At 32.0% G+C, this 24,974-nt stretch overlaps 2 protein-coding genes across 6 annotated transcripts in view; one reads left to right on the plus strand and one right to left on the minus strand.

Annotated features, from left to right (window-relative positions):
* The window catches only part of LOC111701142 (ubiquitin carboxyl-terminal hydrolase 2), a 28,762-nt gene extending 8,772 nt beyond the window's left edge, over positions 1-19,990 (minus strand). Inside the window, exons 1-16 of one of the 5 annotated variants that reach the window (XM_023472309.1) lie at positions 19,934-19,990; positions 19,267-19,321; positions 18,830-18,921; positions 17,716-17,899; positions 16,730-16,795; positions 15,987-16,079; positions 14,091-14,164; positions 13,187-13,247; positions 11,728-11,790; positions 11,585-11,644; positions 11,472-11,513; positions 11,006-11,059; positions 10,175-10,232; positions 1,727-1,822; positions 1,536-1,635; positions 208-276 (exon numbers count right to left, since the gene is read on the minus strand). In XM_023472309.1, the coding sequence (XP_023328077.1) occupies positions 208-276; positions 1,536-1,635; positions 1,727-1,822; positions 10,175-10,232; positions 11,006-11,059; positions 11,472-11,513; positions 11,585-11,644; positions 11,728-11,790; positions 13,187-13,247; positions 14,091-14,164; positions 15,987-16,079; positions 16,730-16,795; positions 17,716-17,899; positions 18,830-18,921; positions 19,267-19,321; positions 19,934-19,955 (1,189 nt within the window). In that variant the 5' untranslated portion in view covers positions 19,956-19,990. Of the gene's footprint in view, positions 1-207; positions 277-1,535; positions 1,636-1,726; positions 1,823-2,511; positions 2,724-3,495; positions 3,741-4,365; positions 4,761-10,174; positions 10,233-11,005; positions 11,060-11,471; positions 11,514-11,584; positions 11,645-11,727; positions 11,791-13,186; positions 13,251-14,090; positions 14,165-15,986; positions 16,080-16,729; positions 16,796-17,715; positions 17,900-18,829; positions 18,922-19,266; positions 19,322-19,933 lie in introns of those variants that run through there. The other 4 variants (XM_023472308.1, XM_023472310.1, XM_023472312.1 and 1 more) reach the window with 4 other exon arrangements.
* A 3,361-nt stretch (positions 19,991-23,351) lies between these two features.
* LOC111701150 (uncharacterized) overlaps positions 23,352-24,974 on the plus strand; it is a gene marked incomplete in the record, with an annotated part of 13,513 nt that continues 11,890 nt past the window's right edge. The window contains 2 exon segments of the mRNA XM_023472318.1: positions 23,352-23,562; positions 24,421-24,462. Coding sequence (XP_023328086.1) covers positions 23,370-23,562; positions 24,421-24,462 — 235 coding nt within the window.

A 24,974-nucleotide genomic window follows, 5' to 3' on the forward strand; every position in this document is an offset into this window, starting at 1 on the left:
TTATTTAATTCAAACTATATTAGCAAATAGTCTAAGTTTAATATATGAAATATTTTCACCATCAGGTTGCAAAGATATGGAAAATAGAAAATTGGACTTTGTGACAAAATCTCGACTTCTTTTCACTACTTGGGATAACGCTATTATCTGCAAGGTAAGTATTTGTTGTTGATGTTACTTTTATTAACAAAATTATTTTGAATTGACCTTTTAAAGTTGACGGATCTACAGTACGAGCATTAGGTTTCCATAAACTCTTCACAACCGTGGCAAAAGCTGAAAATAATGTGATTAAAGGGATTGTTCACTGATTCAGGAGAATTCAGTAACATCCTAATTTTTTCAAATTTTAGGGTAATCTGGAACATCTTTAAAGAGAGTGACGTTTTTACGTTCTACCACTGAGATATTGACATTTCTCTGAAAGTTGGTTACCAAAATATGAGTTGGTTACCAAAATATAAGACAGTTTCGACTTTAAAGTGTCGCAGCGCCTTTTTATTTGGTTTGACCTCGTCTACTCACAAATAATTTTTTGTAGCCATAGGCATATTTATTTTAAAATTGCAATGCTCATGTTTCTAGTTTAAGTTTAAAAGGAGTAATTGGTAAAATACTGCTAGATTTTTGCGTAAGAGCGTGCACACATCAATTGGTTCGCTGTGCTATATACTGAAAACTCATTCTTTAAAAATAATTCTGAAAGCTTTCTCACAAGATTCCATTTTTAAAAATCATCCAATTAACCCGGACGAAAGTCGCAATGCAAATTCTTTTTTCCTAAATTACAATTTGTAATTCTAAGTGTTGACATATCTGGAGTGGTAAGTCCGGCTTATCCTTATTCCAAAATACGAATCTTTTAATTAGGTGAAGGGAAATAAAAAACACATTTCCCTGCATTTAACTTGTTTAGGAAATACAAATAAACAAAATATCTTGTTTTTTTTTGTATATAGGGATAACAACTAAGCCTATCTTAACACTCAAACATTGTACTGCTGGCTAAAAAATCGAAAGAAAATCAGAACATTATAATTATAATTAAACTATACACTTAAGACAAAACTTGTTTTTTTTTACACAAATGGCAAATTTGGATTGATTACAATGGGGAAGGTTATTTTGACAGAGTAGGTTGTAATAATTACTTTAATTAATGATTACTTTAAATTAACAATTAACTTTAATTAATGACTACCTTTAATTTATAATTACCTTTCATTAATTACCTTAAATTACATTTAAATAATATTTCCCTTTACTAAAAACTACCTTCAATTAACGATTTCCTTAAATTAAAAACTAACGTTCATTAATGATTACCTTTATTTAACAATAACCTTTAATCAATTATTTCCTTTAATTAATAATTAAATTAGCTTAAAATGATAATTACCTATAATTTATAATTACCAAAATTAATAAATACCTTTAATTAAAAATTACCTAGATTAAAAAATACCTTTCATGATAAATATTTTTAATGACAAATTACCTTAAAATATTAATTTTCTTACACAATTAGTAATTACCTTTAATTAATGAACCCTTCATAGAAGAATTACTATTAATATCATTAGAATATTCATCAGACAGTAGAAAATCACACAGAAGCTTAGTGTTGCTTAAACACTGCACAAAATAATATTATTATTATTATTATTATTATTATTATTATTATTATTATTATTATTATTATTATTATTATTATTATTAATAATACCTGTATAACAGAGTTCATGAAGCAAGTATTTCCTAGGTTTTTAAGTCCTCCAGTAGCCCCAGAACCCCCGGTCTTTTCACAACTATTTTCCCCGTTCTAAATAATATTATATTTTTAGTAATAATTTGACACGATATGTATTGTAGATTGGTCAGCATAATCATCAATACAATGTCATTTAATGAAATGAAATGATGATATAATACAAGTTTAGTATTAACTCACTGGTATACACGCAGACCGTTACTATTTTATAGTAATTCAGCACCGGATAGTGTACTGAAATATTTGTCAGCCTCTGTATTATATCAGATCATGTTTTCTTTAAAATAAATATCAAAATCTAAAAGAATATTGGTTTAGGATAAATATATTGTATAGTAGATCTAAGATGTATATAGATTTATTCAATAATATATAGAATACACTCACGATAGTAGCATTGTTTACAAATTAAGAGTTCTGCAGTTTCTGGGAGGAATGTAAACAAAGCTGAGCAGGATTGCGTTTGTTTACAATCCTCCCTGAACCTACAGTACACTTAATTTGCAAAAAAAAACTACGAGATTACTATTTATATGTAGATAAATACAATTATAATTATATATTAAGTAAATAGATGTAAATTCTGAACTTAAAAAAATATATATAAATTGAATTAATTTAAGTATTGTATTTTGTCTACAAAAAAAACCCCAGTATTAAGTTTCCATCTGTACAGAAAATATCTACAGATATGTTTAACTTTGCTATTTCTCAGATATGAGACAAAAAAGTTTTAAAACCTTAAATCTTGTTTCTCCCGACGTTTGGTTAAATTTCTCGTTTCTGAGTTTCGGGGATTCGGGTTCGGGGGATCCATTTGACAATGAGGATCGATTGGTTTGAGGGGATCGATCGAACTGAGGGGATCGATTAGAATGGGGTGATCCATTGAATTGGTTGTAAGTTTGCTGAACTGGTTGTTGATTAGATCTTGCATTGTCCAAAGGTTCTTCTACAACGTTGTAAACACTTAAATTTTATAGTTTGCTTTAGTAGTTTTAAATAAATATCAGTTTTTTTGTTCAACTCTTAAACTTTTTACCCCCACATTTTAAAATATCTCTTTTTATCTATTATAAGTTTTAAACGTGGGTCTTATTTAGTCATGAATATTAATATTTAAAGTTTTTGCTGATATCTTTCAAACATGATCAAAAATATAATGGCGCATTCTTACAAAGTTTAAAGCTAATGCGGATGTTTGGGTTTGGTTTGTGACACTGCACTAATCATAATTTATTTTATATTGGAAATAACATCTGCTTTATTTTCTTTATTGTGGTTGGACCAACATTAACACCAGTTTATTCATATTTCTAAAGGAATAGAATCTTTTCCACAAACTCTCATATCTTTGCAACCCAGGGAACTTAATATTTCAAACCAACAATTTTGTTCAATCAAATAATCTCAAAGAACTGAGTTTTTGCCACAAACTCGAATTTTCTAATCCCTATATTTTTACAACCTGGTGGAGTAAACCTTTGATAATTCAAACTTTGATCTAACAGAATTTCTGGTTTAAAATATTAAAGGTCTATGACATTGAGTTGCAAAGATATAGGAATTAGAAATCTGGCAAAAACTCAGTTCCTTTGAAATATCAAAGGTTTTCACAATCAAGTTGCAATGATATTAGGATTAGAAAATTAAAGTTTTTTGACAGACAACTTAAACAATTTACAATTCAAAATAATTAAGTCTAAGTGTTAAAGCCTTGATTCCTGAGCAAATTGTGGAATTATTATTGATAATATCATGATTATCCGGAGACCAAGATTTTCCTCGAACATTCTCCAGGTTCTCCCGACCCATCCCAGGATCCCTGATATTATGAGCACCCGGAGAACCTAGCCGACCCGTCCCAGGATCCCTGATCTCGGACCGGGTATTGAGAGTACCCGGAGCATGTGTTGAACCAAAGGGAGGAGTCCGTGATTTACTTCGTCGTTTAATCTGACTGCCAGGTCTACAGAATATAGTTGAAAAATAATCATTTGTTTATTGCTTAAAGGCACGGAAAACTAATTTTAAGCAACCCTCTATTTACTGAGTTGCATATCTGATTCATAACGGTGCCCTTTACACCTTTATCCGTGCAATAATGAGGAAGAAATTTGATCTTAAACAGTATAAAACTTCCTTTCTTTCCTTCACAGCCTTTGCAGCATAAATCCGCAAGTTACTTTAATAAAAGAGATACAACAGGTAAGAGCACTCTAGTATGCCGAGTCCATTGGCGTCTAATCCAATCAGGGTTCACCCATGTGTTTGGTGTCTATTCTAAACCAATAGAAATTGCATGGCGGTAACATGCATCTATCTTTCTATTCAGCTCATTATCCAATTAGAGATATCGGCGCTATGACAGTAAATGGAAATATTTACTTCTACTGAAACTATAATTAAAGGTTACCATTGCCAATCGGGCATGCAATGTCGACAGTCCTTTTAAAGGGACAGTCAAACAAAAAGATTTGAACTGGTATTTTAATGAAGTCTTTCTTAATATAAAAAAATGAAAAGTTATCTTACGTAATTTTCCTTTCCTATAAGATCAGTTTTTTTATTATTCAAATTTGATAATTTTTTCCCTGATAGGTTCCCTGATACACGGTTTCTCACTGAAATCACTTCGGCTAGACCCCGCATTATCACATCTCCCTGGGGACGGTGATTTTAATGTTCTAAGAGGAGATGCGGATTTAATTCCTGGAACTGGACTCCGGGATTTAAACTGAGGAGCCGGGGAGGATTGCTTGATTGATTGATTGCTGGGTTTCCGATGGAATGGTTTGATACTGGTGTCTAGAGGAGGGAGGCGGGATTTTATTCCGTTATATCCGTATACAGGAGTCTCACGGGGTACCACCGTTACCGTGGGAGCCTGGTAGATTCGACCCACGGGCATTCTGTATACTTAATACTCTCTGAAAACTGTTCAATCTATTTATCAAGTAATATTGCCTGAAAACTGTTCTTTCTAATTAATTAATACTCTTTGAAAACTGTTTTATCTAATATAACGAATGCTCTCTGAAAAATGTTTCACATCTATTCAATTAAATACTCTCTGAGAATTGTCCAGTCTGTAGAATTGATACTTTCTGAAAACTGTTCAGTCTATAGAATTGATATTCTCTGAAAACTGTTCGGTCTATAGAATTCATACTCTAGAAAAACTGTCCAGTCTATAGAATTGAAACTATCTGAAAACTGTTCAGTCTATAAAGTTAATACTCTATGAAAACTGTTCAGTCTATAGAATTGATACTCTCTGAAAGTTTTCAAGACTATAGAACTGAAATTATCTGAAAACTGTTTAGTCTATAGAGTTAATACTATATGAAAACTGTTCAGTTTATAGAATTGATACTCTCTGAAAAATTTCCAGTCTATAGAATTGATACTCTCTGAAAACTGTTCAGTCTATAAACTTAATACTTTCTGAAAAACTGATTATTCTTTAAAATTGTAACTTTTTAAACAACATTTAGTCTATTCACTTTATACTCTCTGAAAATTAACTATTCTGTAAACTTGATACTCATTGAAAACTGTCAAGTCCATAAAATTGAAACTCTATACTATCAAGTTTTGAACTCTTGGCCTAAGGGAATACATAAAAGTACTTTTCAATTTACTGGTTAGGTTAGTAAACACATTTGATGAAACAACTTTAATATTTTTTTATTCTTTTAGTTCGTTGAAATTTTAGCCTTTTAGTAGATTTGTTGAGAATTTTTCAGATTGTTTCTGGAATTTAAATCTTTTTATTTTAGAAAAATTCGTTAAATTTTGTTGAATCAGCTTTCTTCGCTCCTTTTTCCTACTCCAGGATTGCTGACATTTCATAGTTTTATCTAGTCCATTCAGTTCATATTATTCACAACAATACAATCCGATTCTATATTTATCTAGTCCATTCATTTCATATTATTCACAACAATACAATCCGATTCTACATTTATCTAGTCCATTCATTTCATATTATTCACAACAATACAATCCGAATCTACATTTATCTAGTCCATTCATTTCATATTATTCACAACAATACAATCCGAATCTATATTTATATAGTCCATTCATTTCATATTATTCACAACAATACAATCCGAATCTATATTTATCTAGTCCATTCAGTTCATATTATTCACAACAATACAATCCGAATCTACATTTATCTAGTCCATTCATTTCATATTATTCACAACAATACAATCCGAATCTACATTTATCTAGTCCATTCAGTTCATATTATTCACAACAATACAATCCGAATCTATATATATACGCTGATTTTCTGCATTTTTGTTTGTATCCAATAAACGTCAAAACGGCTGAACCAATCGGGTCTGATGTTTTTTTTGGTGGCAACTCTCATGACCCCAAGGAAGGTTTTTGGAAAGATGTAGCTAAACAAATTTTAAAAATGCAAATTTGGAAGAAAAATCCGCAAAATACGATTTAAAAGGATGAAAAATGGCAGCTTGAGAATCAACGGTTAAAAGCTAAAATTTTTACTAAAAGAGAAGCGTGAAGCGCTCTAAAGGCTAGTTTTTCAAATTAAAGGAAGTGTTTTCAAAATAGCTGAATACAATTATTTAGAATAAACATGTTGCAATTGGATCAAATAATTTAGGAAATTAGAATACGCTTTTATTTAAACTCTCTTTAGAAATTTACATTTGAAAATTAGAAAAAAATAGATTGTTTAGTTTTTGTTTAAAAGTTTGTTTATGTTTTTATTTTTACTCACAAACTCATCCAAGCTTTTGTAGCCTTAGACGCGTATTTTTGAGAAATATTAAGCATTTGTTTTCAGCTTTGATTTTTATGAATTAATTGGCAAGATTCTCATCATAGTATTTTTGGGCTAGAGCTTGCAACTTTTAGATCACCGCGCCGTGTGGTGTTTATCCCATCCTGCATAATTGCGTAATTCTTTGTTCTACGAAATATTACATCATCATCATTTTCGAACTATTCACCTTCTTAGAATATATCTCAGAACATTGACAGTTCAATAAATGAAAATATTAAAATATAATGAATCACTTTTGCTTTTATCTATATTATCTATCTATTGACAATTGCAAAAATAAGTGCAGCCGCAAAAATGTAAGATATGATCACATGAATGAAACTATATAGAATAAAGCTTAAATTATGTTTAAAACGTAAATTTCAGAATTTTTTTCAAACTATTTTTTTGCATGAAAATATTGATCACGTTTGTTTTATTTTGCTTATGCTGTCAATAAATCGACGTTTGTGAAAAGTGTAGTTACAAAAATGTAGGATACGGTCTAGCTAAACTGTCTGCTTCAACACGGATTTTGAAATTTTTTGTCAAAACAACATTTTTTTTGAGTTTTCAAAATTGGTTTGAACTTGAAAAATGGTTGAAGGATGACTCATTGAAATGTAATTTCTCCAGATCTCACAACTATACTTGGAGAGTACACAGTGTTCTGTAGACTGGAGGACTAATGCTGTAGTTTCAGGGCAAAACAACAAAAATTCATCACAAAAACTTTTCTTCAAAGCTAAATTTTTTCAAAAAAAATATTGAGACATTTTTAAAAATATTTTTGTTTTGGAGTAAAAGTTTATCCCTGTAGGAGGCTGAATCTGAAGGCCTGGATTCAAGCCAATATATTCCAGCATTCCCCCTTTATATATTTGTATAGAAAAAGTGTCCAACTTTTTAGCATAATTTTTTTATTCTTTTTCCTATTCTTATTAAACATCCATGAAGGATTGTGAGAGGTGGATAGGGTTAAAACAATGAGGGTCATTGTCAAAATCAGTCTATCTATCTACCAACCTATCTATCTATCTAACTACTTTCTATCTATTTGCAACATAAAAGTTTAGGTCAAGTTCAAATTAAAATCTAGGTGACTGAAGAATAAGGCGATTGTGTGAATTTTACTCCCCTGTCGGATATACCAATACACGAATACATTTTTCGGATATTTTTAATTTCTTTTTGCAAAGGAACTGATTTCCTGCAACAAACACTATTCGTATGTAATTATTACAAATAATATAACGTCGTTTCTATTACAAAAGGGAAACTTTTTTTATTAAGTACAATTGATTTGTTTGATATTTTAATTATATGATGTATTTAGATATTAATACAAATTCATGTAAATATTCATACTTTATACATTATTATCCATTATACATTATAATGTACATATCTACTACACTATACAATACAATACATCTATATAATATGTATATATTCATACTTTATACATTATAATGTACATATCTACTACTCTACTATACAATAAAAATAAGATAAACATTTTTACAAAGGAATTGATTACCCGTCTCTTTCTCTAACATTGCAACGAGATGTCGTAGACCTTTGAGATTTCAAACTAAGAATTCTGCTAATAGTCAGTTTTTAAAATGTCAAAGGTTTGTACCATTAGGTTCCAAAGTTATAGGGATTAGAAATTTAGAGTTTGAGAAAGTGACAACTTTATTGAGAAAGTGACAATTTCATTGAAAAAGTGACAATTTCATTGAGAAAATGAAAACTTTATTGAGAAAGTGACAATTTCATTGAGAAAGTGACAATTATTAGGAAAGTGACAAATTCATTGAAAATGTGACAATTTCATTGAGAAAGTGACAATTTCATTGAGAAATTGACAATTTCATTGAGAAAGTGACAATTTCATTGAGAAAGTGACAATTTCATTGAGAAAGTGACAATTTCATTGAGAAAGTGACAATTTCATTGAGAAATTGACAATTTCATTGAGAAAGTGACAATTTCATTGAGAAAGTGACAATTTCATTGAGAAAGTGAAAACATTATTGAGAAAGTGACAATTTCATTGAGAAAGCCTCTATTGTAGATTCCTAACAAATGAATACAGAATACTTTATCAGAAAAAAGCTTTGAATGGTACCGGCAAACAATCGGACATGTAAAATTATCAATAAAGGGGTTCCGTTAAATAGCAAAATTTTTGGATGAAATTAGATCATGCCCCATATATCAGTAGTATCTTGTCATCAATGAAATTCTAAACTTGTCCAGTAACAATTCCGCCGAATACAGATATAGGACAAAGTATGTTAAACACATGTTTATTGTTTTAAAGGGACTGTAGGCGTAATTTCAATTAACCATACATTTGCAGTTACATACATACATGCCTGGTTTACGATATTTAATCTATAATTCTTTGTCAAAGCAAAATTTTCTTGTTTTTTTTTCTAAATAAAAATTGATAATTTGTAATTTAGTTTTCTCTCTAAAGTGGTTTGCAGAGACATAACGGGAAGCTGGTAAAAAATAAACACTTTTTTATAACAAAACTTTGGGTATTGTTTCTTAGAAATATAGTTTAGAAAATACAGTTGAAAATCGGGCATATAAGTCTTTAGTTTGTGGTACCTGGAAATTACGTTTTCAGCAACAACATGTAATTTTTTTTTGTCCTTTAATTCCAAGTTTCTTGTTTCGATCATTAAATTTACAAGTTGTTATTGTTATCAATCACAACATATATATCTTGTCCCAACGATTTAACCCCCATATCTAAGGTTATAATGCAAGGAAAGTTATTTCAGAGGTGTACGCATCTTTTGTACTGCAGTGTACTGGCTCTGGAAGGTTTAATGTAAACACAAGACGGATGTCAAAGCCAAACATGGGATCCATCTTTCACATAAAAATCAATGAAATATTCTGGTCATAGGAAACTATTATGTGATTTATCAAAATTATCAAAATTCAATGCTTTTAACCTCCTCGGATACTAAACGAACATTAATGCATCTATTCTTGTTTACAAATTCTGCCAAGAGAGAACTAGTTTTAACATGTACGCAGAATATACGCAACTTCAATTTACTTTCCTTGCATTATAATTTTGCCCATACCTTTGTTTATGTATAAAGTGTACTGCATTTTCTGGTAGAAACGTAAATAAACAATTCTTATTGCTCAGTTTGAACGTAGTTTTTCCTANAGTATGGTTCATGAGTATGGTTCATGAGTATGGTTCATGAGTATGGTTCATGAGTATGTCCAATGAACACAAGACACAGAAATTGTGCAGTGCAATCAGACCCATTTCTCTTAATACATTTAAAACTATTTGCTTTGTACGTAACCACATATAATACATTTCATTATTAATTAAATGTCGTCGTCCTTTTCCACCGTTTTCTTGTTCTCACTGCATAATAACATCTATTCCAGGTTAGGGTATATAGGTTAAAATAGATTAATAATCTGAGAAGGAGGGGCTGAAAGTCCCCGGCATATTTGATAAGAAACCACCGAGGTTTGTTTAAATTCCTCCCAAAAATGCAGTACACTTTACATGTAAACAAAGATAACAGGGTTCTAGATCTTCCTACCTGATTTTGTTTATATGAATCTGAACTGTTGGATTCATCAGTACGTCCTCCATACGCTCTAGATAATAATTATATATTAGAATATAAATACGATTTTATTTAAAAGATAGATCAGCAGTTTAATATCATTTAGGTCAGGCTAACATTGATTTTGATATGTGCAATTGCATAATTGAATGACATTTTCATTTTTTTTCAAGAGCAGTTTATTCAAAATTTATTTGCTATATTTATGAGTGCCAGCTATTCCATGTATCTAGAAATTTCTACTCTTGGTATTTTGTTAAAACCCACTAGCATCATCTACCGATCTAATTTCAACAAAATTCGTGAACGCCACCTAACTGTCTTAGTACAAGAAAGTCCACTAGCATCACCTACTAATATAATTTCAGCAAAGCCAATTGGCACTACCTACGACGGTACATAATTTCAGTAAAGGCTACTAGTGCCACCTACAAATTTTATTTCAGCAAGGGCTACTAGCGCCACTTAACTGTCTAATTTCAGCAAAGGCCGCTAGTGGAACCTGCTAATCTAATATCAGCAAAGCCAACTGACGCCTCCTACAAATCTTATTTCAACAAAGACCATTAGCGCCACCTAACAATCTAATTTTAGGAAATCTAACTTGCGCCACCTACGCATCTAATTTTAGCAAAGTTCACAAGCGCTACCTATTAATCTAATTTTAGCAAAGTTCACTAGCGCTACCTAGTAATCTAATTTTAGAAAATCCTAGACTAGTGCCACCTGCCCATCTAATTTCAGCAATGATCACTAGCGCCTCCTAGCAATCTTAAATTAATAAAGTTCACTAGAGCTGCCTACCTTGTATAATCTCGTTTATAAGTTGGTGTGCTATCATCAAGAACAGTGCTATACCTAAATAAGAAGATTAAGAAATATATCTTTTTCCCGAAGTCAGGACTTTTGTGTTAAATCTCATGTTTAAGCATTAATCTTCATATCATGCAGTACTTAGGATTAATTCAATTTCTCTTCGAGATCCCATGATTGCAGGGACAACTTTGACTGACGGATCATAGGTTCAAAACTGCGCTTGCATTGGATATTAAGATCAAGCATTCAAGATTCATCTTTTATTCTTCTTCAATATCCCATTATTATTATATGTTGCAGGAACAAATTTGATTGAGGGATCAAGCAATGATCCTTAAATTCAAAAGTGCCAACATTGGATATCAAGATCAAGCATTCAAGATTAACCATATCCAGTCCTAAAATAATTTCAGATGTCCGCAAGATTTAGAAAAAATACAAAAAAATTGTCTACCTTCTGTAACTGCTACGAACTGGGCTGGATTCCTCAGTTTCACTAAATAAAATATAATTAAGTTTTCTAAAAGGAGATGGTGGAGATTATATTATATTTTTTTATTATCTTACTTGTCAACAAAACGTGAATATCCATTATATTTTGAAGTTACATTATCTTGGTCTTTCTCCCTAAATCAATAATCAAATTAATCATCGAATGAAAATCAAAATTATATTTTTAAATGGACTGTTCCTGAAAATGTATTTCGCACCTGTCCACGGTATATCTTGAGTATGCACTTGATCTTGTATATCCTGTATCTTCATCTTTATCCCTGAAAAATATATATTGTTATATTTAAAAGTGGTATCAAATAAAGGAAATCTAAAGTTTTAAAACTGATGTGAGGAAATCTACAGAGTATCGGAAAAAATGTATTTACCAGTAAAAAATGAACAAATTAAAATGATACGAATGAATCATGGAAAGCCGGAGCTCTATGACGGACTCTCCGCCTTTCATTCGCCTCGTGCGACGAGCCCAAGTTGATCCCATTTTCCCCTTCTAAGCCGTGATTAATGTCTATTGGATTGAATTCAAACCAGGATCTGGGGCAACGGTGGCTTCGGTTTTGCACATGTTCAAACATGCATTCAAAGCATGTTTTCTGGGTTGGCATTTTTTAACGACAAATATTTCTCCACTTTGGCAACTTATCACCCGCCCCACTTTTTGTCCAAAAGAAATATACAAAAGAGCTAATAAGTTGTCTTGTTTATTGGCCGGACTACTTGCAATCCGAGCTTAGCTCAGGGTCCGTATGAAAATTAAAGGGGTTATATCAATGGAACTATCCCTATTCCAAGCGATTGCGCTCACATTGGTTATGTCTAAGCTCCAGGTCTGTGTGAGGACTAAAGGGGTTACAATATATCTATAAAAATAAAGTAATAATCTCTTTTTTGGTGTCAGTCTTTTTGGATATTCGATCATAATCCCAAGACCGATTTGCCTTAATTTTTGTTTGGAGAACTCAGTATAGAATCATGAAAATGTAGTTAGCCTGGTTTAACAATTTGAGGCAGGATGAATTTTACAGGGAAAAGCTAGGTTCCCAAGATAATATTAAGATAAATCTTTAATTGTAATTTAATAACTTCAAATTTTAAATTTCTACTTTTTCATACTTTCAAGATCCAACTATGGATCCACTTAATCTTGAACGAAAATTCGGACCTTAAATCATACCATGGTTCATGAGTATGGTTCATGAGTATGGTTCATGAGTATGGTTCATGAGTATGGTTCATGAGTATGGTTCATGAGTATGGTTCATGAGTATGGTTTATGAGTATGGTTACATGATTCGAGCCAGTACAACATCTATTGTAAATGCATTCAGTCGTACAGTTCAGTCTGGACTACTCGGTTTAGAGTAGAACCAGCACGTATTCTGCAACAAATGTAACCTACCAAGATCACAGTGCCCTAAATGTAGGATAAATACAGGGCTACCCACAAAGGATGAGACTTAGGAGACGACTGTACGGAAATTAAACTGTCTTTTTCTGAATATAAATAATTACCTGCAACTTTTTCTTTTTTTGAAGAGTAAACTTAAACCAACACGCCTAAATCTAACCTTGAGATCGACATATTTTAAGAGTTTCAGACCGCCTTTACAGTCTCATCCTTTGTGGGTAACCCTAGGTACCAGGGTTTATACAAACCTGTCAAGAAACCTAGATCTCGGAGCTGCAACACTATTTCTTCTTGTTAGCTTACTCAACCCTTCTAAACAATAATTTTTAGGCAAAGGAATTAAGTATTCGTCACACTGCTGATATTCTTAAACCAATATCTTTGCAACCTAATGTTGTAGAAATTATATGAATCAAGGTTGTATAATAAGGTAAGTTACTCTCGATGTGCTCAAAGGTACGAAAAATGTCGTCTCCTAAGATAGATATATAAATACCCAATATGACGTCACTCTCGCCTCTATAATCAGTGACGTCACATTGTGTATCAATCTTATTAGACGACATTTTCCGTACATTGGAGCGCATCGAGAGTAACTAACCTTTTTATACAACCTTGCTATGAACTCTGTAATCTGTTAGAATAAAATGATCTAAGTTTAAAATTATCAAATGTTTAAAACATCAGGTTGCATGGATATACGGATTAGATAAGACAATTTGAGATTGTGTCAAAGACTCAATTCCTTTAACATAAGATTTAAGAAATATTGTTTCCTTACGTTAAGATTAAATATTGACTGAACAATATTTAGGAACAGAATGTATGGTTACTTTTGTAAATCCCAAATGACAATTCTTTAAAGAACATTAAACGTAATTTAAGGTGTCCTTCCACTTAAAAAGTGACATGCTTGATTCAAATAGGTACTTTAAAGCCTCCGTCTAACCAAAAATGTAAAATTTATACTTTTTTCTCTGGAAATTAAAAAAATCCGCTTTTGGGTTCTCTCTGAAAGTTTTCTTGCGGATTTTTGCTGGTAACGTTGTGAATCGCAACAAGCAGTCACTTTGAATTACGTCGACAGTCCCTTTAAAAAGGTCTGAGTAGTACTTAATATTTGTTGACATTCCCTTTTAACAAAATTGTTACCGTCGTCATCAGTTGAGAGAAGACGAGATAATCGCTTAGAACTTTCTGTAATATCTCCTAGTACAGATGTAGACCTAAACAAGAACTTTCTGTAATATCTCCCAGTACAGAGGTAGACCTTAACAAGAACTCTGTAATATCTCCCAGGACAAAGGTAGACCTAAACAAGAATTCTGTAATATCTCCAAGTACAGAGGTAGACCTAAGCAAGAACTCTGTAATATCTCCTAGGACAGAGGTAGACCTATACAAGAAATTTGTAATATCTCTCAGTACAGAGGTAGACCTAAACAAGAACTCTGTAATATCTCCCAGTACAGAGGTAGACCAAAACATGAACTTTCTGTAATATCTCCTAGTATCTCTCAGAGGTAGACCTAAACAAGAACTCTGTAATATCTCCCAGTACAGAGGTAGATCTAAACAAGAACCCTGTAATATTTTCAAGTACAGAGGTGGACCGAACAAGAATTCTGTAATATCTCCTAGTACAGAGGTAGACCTATACAAGAACTCTGTAATATCTACCAGTACAGTGGTAGACCTAAACAAGAACTTTTATCTCCTAGTATAGAGGTGGACCAAACAAGAACTCTGTTGTTACGCGAGCCATGCTGCGTGTAGAAAGTCTGCTTGTCACCCCTGGGTATTTCTGAGTTCTCCCTGAAGATCTGTACGGAATGTATTGTGAAAGAACTAGTTTAGGAACTGTTTACAGTCCGACTGCGCAGACGCAAGATTTCTTGCGGAATAGTAACTAATTTATGTCAGTATATGTTTATTCGTTTTGCAAGTATTAGCCGTGTTCAGAATTCTGGGATCACTGTGGTAACTATTTTTATATATATTTATGCTTGTCGGTTTGATTATAATATGATTGATATTTGTATATGTGTTTATTGGTTCCTAGCCACAGTTTTTTAATGCCTGAGTGAATTATTTATTGTAGTTGTATGATTTGTCACTCAAAGCTTTTTCTGTGGGTTTATTAAACTTGTTTAGATTGAAGGCTCAGAGAAATAAACGTTCGGAACCTTACTATCTTCCTTTTTATTATGAAGAGCGTTGAGAGAAGGGAGTCTTACGATCCAATCCTGAGAAATACCACACGGTATATATATTAGGTCTTTAGGGAAATCACTAAGTAGCGAAACATCTGTAATATCTCCTAGTACAGAGGTGGACCAAACAAGAACTCTGTAATATCTTCTAGTACAGAGGTGGACCAAACAAGAACTCTGTAACATCTCCAAGTACAGAGGTAGACCTAAACATGAACTCTGTCATATCTCTTAGTACAGAGATAGACCTAAACAAGAACTCTGTAATATCTCTTAGTACAGAGGTAGACCTAAACAAGAACTCTGTAATATCTCCAAGTACAGATGTAGACCTAAACAAGAACCTTGTAATATCTCCTAGTACAGAGGTAGACCTAAACAAGAACTCTGTAATATCTTCTAGACCAGAGGTAGACCTAAACAAGAACTCTGTAATATCTCCTAGACCAGAGGTAGACCTAAACAAGAACTCTGTAATATCTCCCAGTATAGAGGTAGACCTAAACAAGATTTCTGTAATATCTCCCAATAGAGAGGTAGACCTAAACAAGAACTCTGTAATATCTCCCAGGACAGAGGTAGACCTAAACAAGAACTCTGTAATATCTCCTAGTACAGAGGTATACCTAAATTGAATTCTGCAATATCTCCTAGTACAAGGGTAGACCTACACAAGAACTCTGTAATATCTCCTAGACCAGAGGTAGACCTAAAATTATTAATAAATTAGACAGGTAATTCAATAAATAGAAAGTTACTTGAAATTATGATCACAGTCCCTTAACTTTTATTCGTAGTTAAACCTTTCTCTAAATAAAAATGGCGTGCTGGAGACCTGAACGTCCTCGGTTTAACATCAAGTGCAGGGGAGTAGGAAGACGACGTATCATCCAGGTAAACCGATAGAGCCCGAGAAGCGCGAGGATAACTAAAATAAATAAATAATTTTTAAATTCCAAAATTTTTATTTTTTTTATGAAGATACAGTTGTCAAAACATGATTAATTCTTGACAAACATAGAATGTCGTCTTCTTATAGGACAATCATTTGTAAACATAATTTTTCAGATACAATTCTTGAAACAATAATCATAGTAATTTAAAACTTTTTTTTTTTTGACTCTTTTGTGTTTTCAAAATTATCGGAGATATGAAGAATTTGGTTTAGAATCTAAACTAAATTACAAAAATCCAAAACTGTCAAAATATCTTTGTAATTTTTTACACATGCATAGAAAAAAGACAATTTATCTTAAAATTGTAAAGTTATTTTAATCCCACTTTTTTATAGCTTCAAGGATCAAACATGCGCTCATTGCATCGTTTTATAATCATCATGTTTGATAAGGAAAACTGTAAATTATATTGGAATGTCATTTTTGTCTATTATGATGAGGTCTCTACGTATTAAATTCATATTCTTTTAAAAATCCTAATAGCAAATTTCTTAATCTCAATTTCCCCAATTACACCCACAAAATACCAAATTGCTTAGAAAAATAGAAGTAATTTGTTTGAAAATACACAAAAAAAGAATCATGTTTAAGAATATCAAAAAAGGATTGAAAAAAATAATACCTGGACTCTTCTTGTTTGCTTAAAGCATCAGGGACGGCTTTGTTGTAATATTTAGCAAAATAACTCCTTCAAAATGAAAAATATATTTTATATTTTACATCTCAATATCTATTTCAATGTACATATTACATATTACTAACTTGAATTTTTAATTTATATTGTTAAAAATTCAATTGTAATTAATAATTGATCTTTCTTAATAATATGACATCAAGCTATCTCTATAAATAGAAATCAAATCCTCAATGCTCTCCTCCCAGCCCGATCATGATGATCACTTTATTATAATAGGTTTTCATCTATTAGATATGTCATGTCTGCCTTGTTTAATTTTCCCTGTATGAATTAAGAACGTCATGTCGACATCAATGTCAGAAGCCAGATAAATGAATTGAACTAAAAAAAGTTGCGAAATTTTAAAGAAAAAATTTCGTATTTTTTTATTCCAAACACTGGTTAAGTATAATTTGAAGAATAAATCTAAACAAAAACTACCCTCTTATATTATCTAGGCAAAATGTGATCTAGGCAAACAGTGTCTAGGCAAAACGTTATCTAGGCGAAATGTTGTCTAGGCAAAATATTTTCTTGGTGAACTTGAACTAGGCGATCATATACAAGGTGAAAGTGTACAAGGCGAACTTGAACTAGGCGAACATATACTAGGTGAAAGTGTACAAGGCGAACTTGAACTAGGTGAACATGTACTAGGTGAAAGTGTACAAGGCGAACTTGAACTAGGTGAACATGTACTAGGTGAAAGTGTACAAGGCGAACTTGAACTAGGCGAACATGTACTAGGTGAAAGTGTGCAAGGCGAACTTGAACTTGGCGAACATGTACTAGGTGAAAGTGTACAAGGCGAACTTTAACTTGGCGAACATGTACTAGGTGAAAGTGTACAAGGCGAACTTGAACTTGGCGAACATGTTACTGAGTCTTCTATTCCATAGTTTCCCGATTCTAAATCTATGACATTTACTTACTTCGTCAAATCGTCGGCATCGGCAATAGTGGATGAATATGATGGTTTGGATGCATATGAGGAGGAGGAGGAGTAGGATGGGGTGGAGTAGGAGTTAGAGGAGTAGGAGGAGTGGGAGGAGATGGTTGAGGGATAATCATATTTATTGGAGGAGGAGGCCAGGTAATCATATCTTGTAGATGTTCCTAAACAAAACATTTTTAAATTTTCTATTTCCATTCTGGAATTTAGAAATTTTTTAGATTTTTTTACTTTTATTCAGTGGGAAAGAACAAATTGTACATGTGCTGGCAACAATTCTGCTGAAAGAAAATTTTCAGCTTTCAAAAGCAGAAATGATGAAATTTTGAAAATAAAATATTATAAAATTACTTTCACAGCAAACTTTGCACTGAAATTATCCGTAATGAAGAAAATCGGAATTCCGATTTTATCTGTTCGCGGCAATCAAATCGGCTCATTTCTTCGCTTGACAAAAAGTCCTTCACGGGAAATTAAAGGTTAAACTATCTAAAAAAAGAATATTAAGAGAAATAAATAATCTAGAAATTAAGTTCTTTATTCTAGAGATTAAATTTATTAAATTTATTAATCTAGAGATTAAATATTCATTAATCCATAAATGAGATAGTCTTAAATTTAGAGATAAAATATTAATAAATCTAGAATTAAATGTTAATAAATTTAGAGATTAAAATATCTCAAATTTAGAGAAAAAATATCCATTAATCTAGAAGCAGAAATTAAATATTGATTTATCTGCAGATTAAATATTCATTAATCTAGAGATTAATTATTGAATAATCTAGAGATTGAATATTGATTAATCTAGAGATTAAATATTCATTAATCTAGAGATTGAATATTCATTAATCTAGAGATTAAACACTAAATAATCTGGAGATTAAATATTTATTAATCTAGAGATTGAATATTGATTAATCTAGAGATTAAATATTCATTAATCTAGAAAATAAATATTCATTAATCTAGAGATTGAATATTGATTAATCTAAATATTAAACACGAAATAATCTGGAGATTAAATATTTATTAATCTAGAGATTAAATATTGACTAATCTAGAGATTAAATATTCATTAATCTTGACTATACCTGCTCTACTCCTAGGTTTTCCATCTGTTCTAGAGATTAAAGATTCAAATTTAGACTCATAACTGGGCAGACTGTAGTTGGGACTACTGTAGCTAGAATAAAACATGTTATAATCACTATTCCCTGCTCGTATTCTTTCTGATTTGTTTGCTTTTAATATTGCAGCGCCATTGTTCATATATCTTATTATGTTTCTGTTTTTATTTTATGTTTTATTTAATCTTTATGTTTTTAACCATTTCAATGTGTATGTACCAGGGCTAGATTTATAACAGTCGCAAACCTTTTAGTGCTCGATACAATTGTAAAATATATCTTTAATATAAATTTAAAATGTCGAAATACGTTATTATTATTATTATTATTATCATTATTACTTCTCTTGAACTTTTCATCCTGGAAGAAAGTATAGGCAGGAAACACATCACTATATGTACCTTGAAGTGTATGAATCTAGATAAGGGCTTCTGTACGATGAGTAAGTGGACCCAGCTGCAGTACAGTACAATGTTTATTTTCAAATGCAAAGCAAATTACAAAAAAAATTATCAATCTTCTCTTTTGTTAGGATCAAAGTTCAATTTGTCATTGCTTGGTTATCAACCTATTACTCTATAATGGGACCTACATAGCTGTGGAATAGGAAGACCCCTGTCAGAAGAAACTTAAACTACGGCAATTGCGCAGTGTACACGGACCCATTTTACTTAACAATTTGATTTTAAAGCTACTGATAAAACTATTTCCTTTTTTCAACATCGAATCCACAAAAAATTGGTTTAAAAGTCGTCTTCCCTATTCCGCAGTTGTATCTGTCCCACTGTAGGGGCCTTCTTTAGGTTTAGAAAAGGGGAGTTGTGTAATAAAATTTCTAAATAAAATGGCGGGAAATAATAAAACTATTGGTAATTTTGTGGGATATGATGTGGGCGTGTAATACACTGTAAACATAGGCAATATAAACACATCTGCACATTATTTGAATTAGGGAATCTTTGAATCCTTTCAAAATATATTTGCAGATATTCTAGCGTATAGTTGAAACTTTTTTCACAAGTCATGGATGTAACTTTTGTTTTGAATTATTATTGATAATAAATATTCCTGAACCGTTATATCGAGACATGATCTCTTTATCCACTAAGGATACAGCCCAGCTAGCCGTGTCAGTCAGCTTTCCTATATATAAGCTGTCAGGATAGACAGCTGTGCATCATCCTGCTTTCTCACCAGCTGTCTACAGCTGTCTACCAAAATAGTAATCTCACGCCTAGATTCCGAGAGTAGAGAATAAAAATTTGAATTATTTTTGGATTTTTACATTTCGAATTTTTCTACAATCAAAATTAATCTGTTATTTTACTTGATAATTTTATTCATTTTTTTTTATCATATCAAAAGTTTTGCAAGAGAACATTAATTAGTCTGGTGCTAGAGGTTTAGGGTAGGACGTCATGCAATGACTAACTAAAATTTTTGTTAACCAGTAAAAAAAGGTATAAAAGTCGACTTTATTATTTGTGTTGATTTTCCAAAAATCTCTAAATCAAACATTCTAATTTTGAAATATGTTAAAAGTTTCCTGGCCATATTTTATGGAACGTTATACTTTTTTAATTAGGACTAAAACAATCTAGACTTTACAGTACACAATGAATAGAATAAAAGATGTTATATTTTTACTAAAGATTTTCTAAACTCTAAAATATTTTAAAAGGATTTTCCGGCCCAGCATTAGTGAATCAGCTGTTTTGAACTCTAAAATCATTGAACTTGAATAATCTAAAAATAAGAAACATCAAGATTAGGAATTATTGAAAACTGAGGAACATTGAAAATATAAATGTTTATCTCAAATATCTTTATTCAAAATCAAATTAAAGTTAATGAGTCTTTTCTATTGCACCCATTGATGTCGAACCGTTTCAAGAGACTATGTTTTATGTCAGGTTGAATCATGAAAATGTATGGATAATGTTTAGCCGTTTATTGAACATGTATGGCTTATGTCAGTCAGTTTCTTAAAAATAAATGTTGTATGTTGGGCCGTTTTTTTAAAATATATGTTTATGTTGCACTGTTTTTAGAGAATGTATGGTTAATGTTGGTCGGTTCTTGAAAATGTAGGGTTCATGTGTATATCGGTACGTTTTTTTGATGCATTTTTTAAGATGCATGTTAAACCGTTTCTAGAAAATGTATGTTTTATTTCGGGCTGTTTCTTTAAAATGTAGGGATCATGTTTGGCCATTTCTTGAGAATGTATGGTTTATATTTGGCCGTTTTTGGAGAATGTATGGTGCAAGTTGGATCTTTTTTAGAAAATGTATGGTTTATGTCGGGTCGTTTCTTAATATATATTGTCTATGTTTGTCCGTTTCATGAAAATGTATGTTTATGTCGAACCGAACCGTTTTTTGAAAATTTGTGGTTTGTATTGCAGGTTCTTAAAAATGTAGAGTTCATGTTGGGTCGTTTCTTAAGAATGTATGGTTTATATATCGGTCCGTTTTTTGAGAATGTATAAGTGAATGGTGGACTGTTTCTAGAAAATGCAGGGTTTATATTGAACCATTACTTGAGAATGTATGGTTTATAATGGGCTTTTTTGAGAATGTATGGTGTTTGTTCGGCTGTTTCTAGAAATGCATGGTTTATCTCGGGTCATTTTAAGAAACAAATACCATAACTTTAAAATTCGGTGATGGTGATGGACCTAACCTTTGTAGAGTAAAAAAAGAAAATGTTAGTTCCACATTTATTGAAATTATATTTAGGTCTGGGTCAGTTCTTGAGATTGTTTCTGTCACAAAGATTAAAAACAAACTCCAAACAAAACAAAATATACCATAACATTTTTGAAGAGTGCATTGTTATAGGTAGCAAAATATTCAAAATCTGTAAACAAAATTAATCGGAGAAATCATAATTTTTCTTGTTTTATTTTATCACTGCATTTTGCAAACAAGTTTTTTTTTCGAGATTGTGATAAGGCAAACCCGCAAAAAATTATTACCGAGTTATAAAATTTTAAAGTTCTTTTTATACTTCAGTTAAAGGATACATGCACTGATAATTAAAAAAACTGCAAGAAGCAATAACGTGCGTAGTATCATCAGCATGAGATTTAATGATTTGCATATTTTACTTTCAATTTTTTACAAATATCAATCAACAAATATATGTTCTGTTCTAAACCAAGAAAAGCCTAATTATGAAAGCTATATACGATTCTTTAATATAGATAAAAAACTAATCAGTAATTTTGTAAAAATAGGGATTTTTAGGCGGCCCGGCACAAAATCTTCTAGGGGTGTGCACACAACAAATTAAGGTGTCCCCCCCTATAAAGCTCTCGTACTCCCCTGCACCAGACCAAAAAACGGAAACGCCTCAAAAGAAAGAGGAAACATCTCAACTTAATAAATTTAAAAAATTTTTTTTGGAAAAATAGAAACGCCTTAAAAATATGCGGAAACGCCTCAAAAAAAAGAGGAAACACCTCAACTAAATAAAGTTTTTAAAGATTTTGTAAAAAACGGATATGCCTCAAAAATATGCGGAATTGCCTCAAAAAAGAAGAAACACCCCAACTAAATAAAGTTTTTAAATTTTTTTTTAAAAACAGAAACGCCTAAAAAATGTGCAGAAACCCCTAAAAATAAGAAAAACACCTCAACTATAAATATTGAGATTCAGAGGCGCAACTAGGACTTTTGCTAGGGGGACTATGATTGGGAAACTACTCAAAAATATTCGGAAATGCCTCACCCTTTTCCAGTTTTGAGGTATTTCCTAAAATAAAGCGAAAATTCCTCAAAAGTGGATTTTAATGGTTTTTGAGGCATTTCCATGGTGAGGCGTTTCCATAGCACCGCCTTAATATTACGTGCTTAATGAATTTTTACACTGATAACCGGAAAATTCTGAAATAGGAAGACGACTTTTAAACTCAAGTAGGACTTGAGGTAGTTCAATGAACATTTGACATAGCAATTGGTACAAATAGACCCATTTCAATAAGCTTTTGCCAAGTTAATAGAAAAAATATTTGCTTGGTAACAAAACTCTTGAGTATTGCTTCAATGTCGTCTTTCTATTCCATTGTTTTCCGGTTATTACTTTATGAAATATTTAAATTAAGAATTCTTTTTTTCCCCAAGCACAGTAATAACAATTGCATCAGGCTCTTAATAAAACTCCTTTCCTAGGAAATTACCTAATTTCTTCCCTAGCTCTTTATCCCCTTATTTTTTTCTTTACCTTTGATAATTAACCCTAGCTGTTTTAAGCTGTCAATAAAATCTGTAACAGCTGATTTCGAATGCCGCAACCTTTTGTTTCAAAGTTCGGCCACAGCTAAACTCCGCGTAAACATTAACCTGCTAAGTGCTCACAGAAAACAAGGATTAATTTAATCAGAATTTCTGTTTAAATAAATTGATTTGTTGTGCTTCAACCAAGCGACTTTGAAGACGCCTGCCAAAGTGCGTTTTCCAAAAAACTTTATTTATCAGTTAAACAGTCTTTTTCAGAAAATATGAAAGAGGAAGAAGAAAACGAAGAAAAGGTCTCGAAAGTACAGATAGAAGAAATTGAAGTCGAAGAAGATGAACTGAAAGATGAAAAAGAAGAAACAAAATTAACGACAGAAGAGGAAAATATAGTTTATATTTTCAGCGATGAAGGAGTTGATGAGGAAGTAGTTTTAGATTCACAATCAACTGAACAAGGTAAAATATGGGTAATGCTTTGGTAACCGACCTTAGGGTGGTCAAAGCAACAAAGGATAAGCAATCAAACAGTAACAAATAGTAGACTCATGGGTAATCGACCTGGGTAATTTCCTTTTATACGATTTTTTGACACTACCCCTCCCCCCTCCTCCTATCAAGATTGTACATCATTTTTTTATTAATATTTAGGTAGATTTAAAAAGACGCACATGGACAAAGTTGGTCCTGTGGCCGCAGCACTCGGCCCCCTAGCCTGTCCTAGCGGCAGCGCTCGGTCCGGAAAGTGTCTTAATCTGACCTAACCCGTGGCCGCAGCACTCGGCCCCCAGCCTGTCCTAGCGGCAGCGCTCGGTCCGGAAAGTGTCTTAATCTGACCTAACTCTAAATATATACTATATATAAATATATATTAATTTTGTTGAAAATTGTTGGAATTGAAGGTCTGTCCTGGTCGCGGCGCTCGGCCCCTTGGCCTGTCCTTGCCGCAGCGCTCGTTCCTGAAATTGTCTAACCTAAACCTGAAATAATGTAAAATAAATTTTTTTGTTGTTAAAATCTAGGTCATGTACAAAAACCGTCTACTAGGACGCACCCATCGACCTGTGTGTTACCGACCTAAAATTCACTTGATTTTGCATAACTGACCCTATTTTTCTCTAAATATTATTCAAATGATCGGGGTCCGTCCTAGTAAACTTGAGACTAACTATCAGATTATGCAAGGATACTTATGCTTTTTGATTAAGCGAAAAATGGATTCATGAAACTATAAAAGTGAAGATCTAGAGAATCCGAATCCTATTTACATGGGACCATGATCAGATGAAAAGTCTGAAATTGATATTTTTTCTTCAGGAAATGTGTTTATCGTCGGAGGAGATGAATTCATATTTATAAGTAAGTTCAGCATTTGTTAGGATTATAAACCCTATGTTTAATCATTTATTTTCCTACCTCCCCTCCCCCCCCCTCCTTCTACGATCTGCGCTCTACAACGTGTTATTTAGATATGCCCAATGTACCCTTACAGTTACAACCTTTATCTTATCAATAAAATGGAAGATACAGGCGTTTTTATTAAAAGTTTCATTTTCCTGCAGTTTGTCTGTAGCAGAAATACTGAAAGTAACTTATATAGAAACCTACATTTACAGTATTAACGTTAAACATATCAACACAGGGGTACGTGTATATTTTCTCGAAAAATCATGTAAATTTCCCCCCTCTCCCTTTGTAAATCATTTTTTCTCCCATTATTTATATGTTTTTTTTAAAGAATTTATTTGCCATGAATTAGGGAAAATAAATGATTTTCAGGAATAGTAAATAAATTTTTGGGTAAAAAGTATTTAAAAGAATGAAAAGAGATGCCTGTTGATGTTCAATTGTTAACCCCCCCCCCCCCCCCC

Source organism: Eurytemora carolleeae, unplaced genomic scaffold (assembly GCF_000591075.1).
Source record: "Eurytemora carolleeae unplaced genomic scaffold, Eaff_2.0 scaffold85, whole genome shotgun sequence".
Taxonomy (NCBI): domain Eukaryota; kingdom Metazoa; phylum Arthropoda; class Copepoda; order Calanoida; family Temoridae; genus Eurytemora; species Eurytemora carolleeae.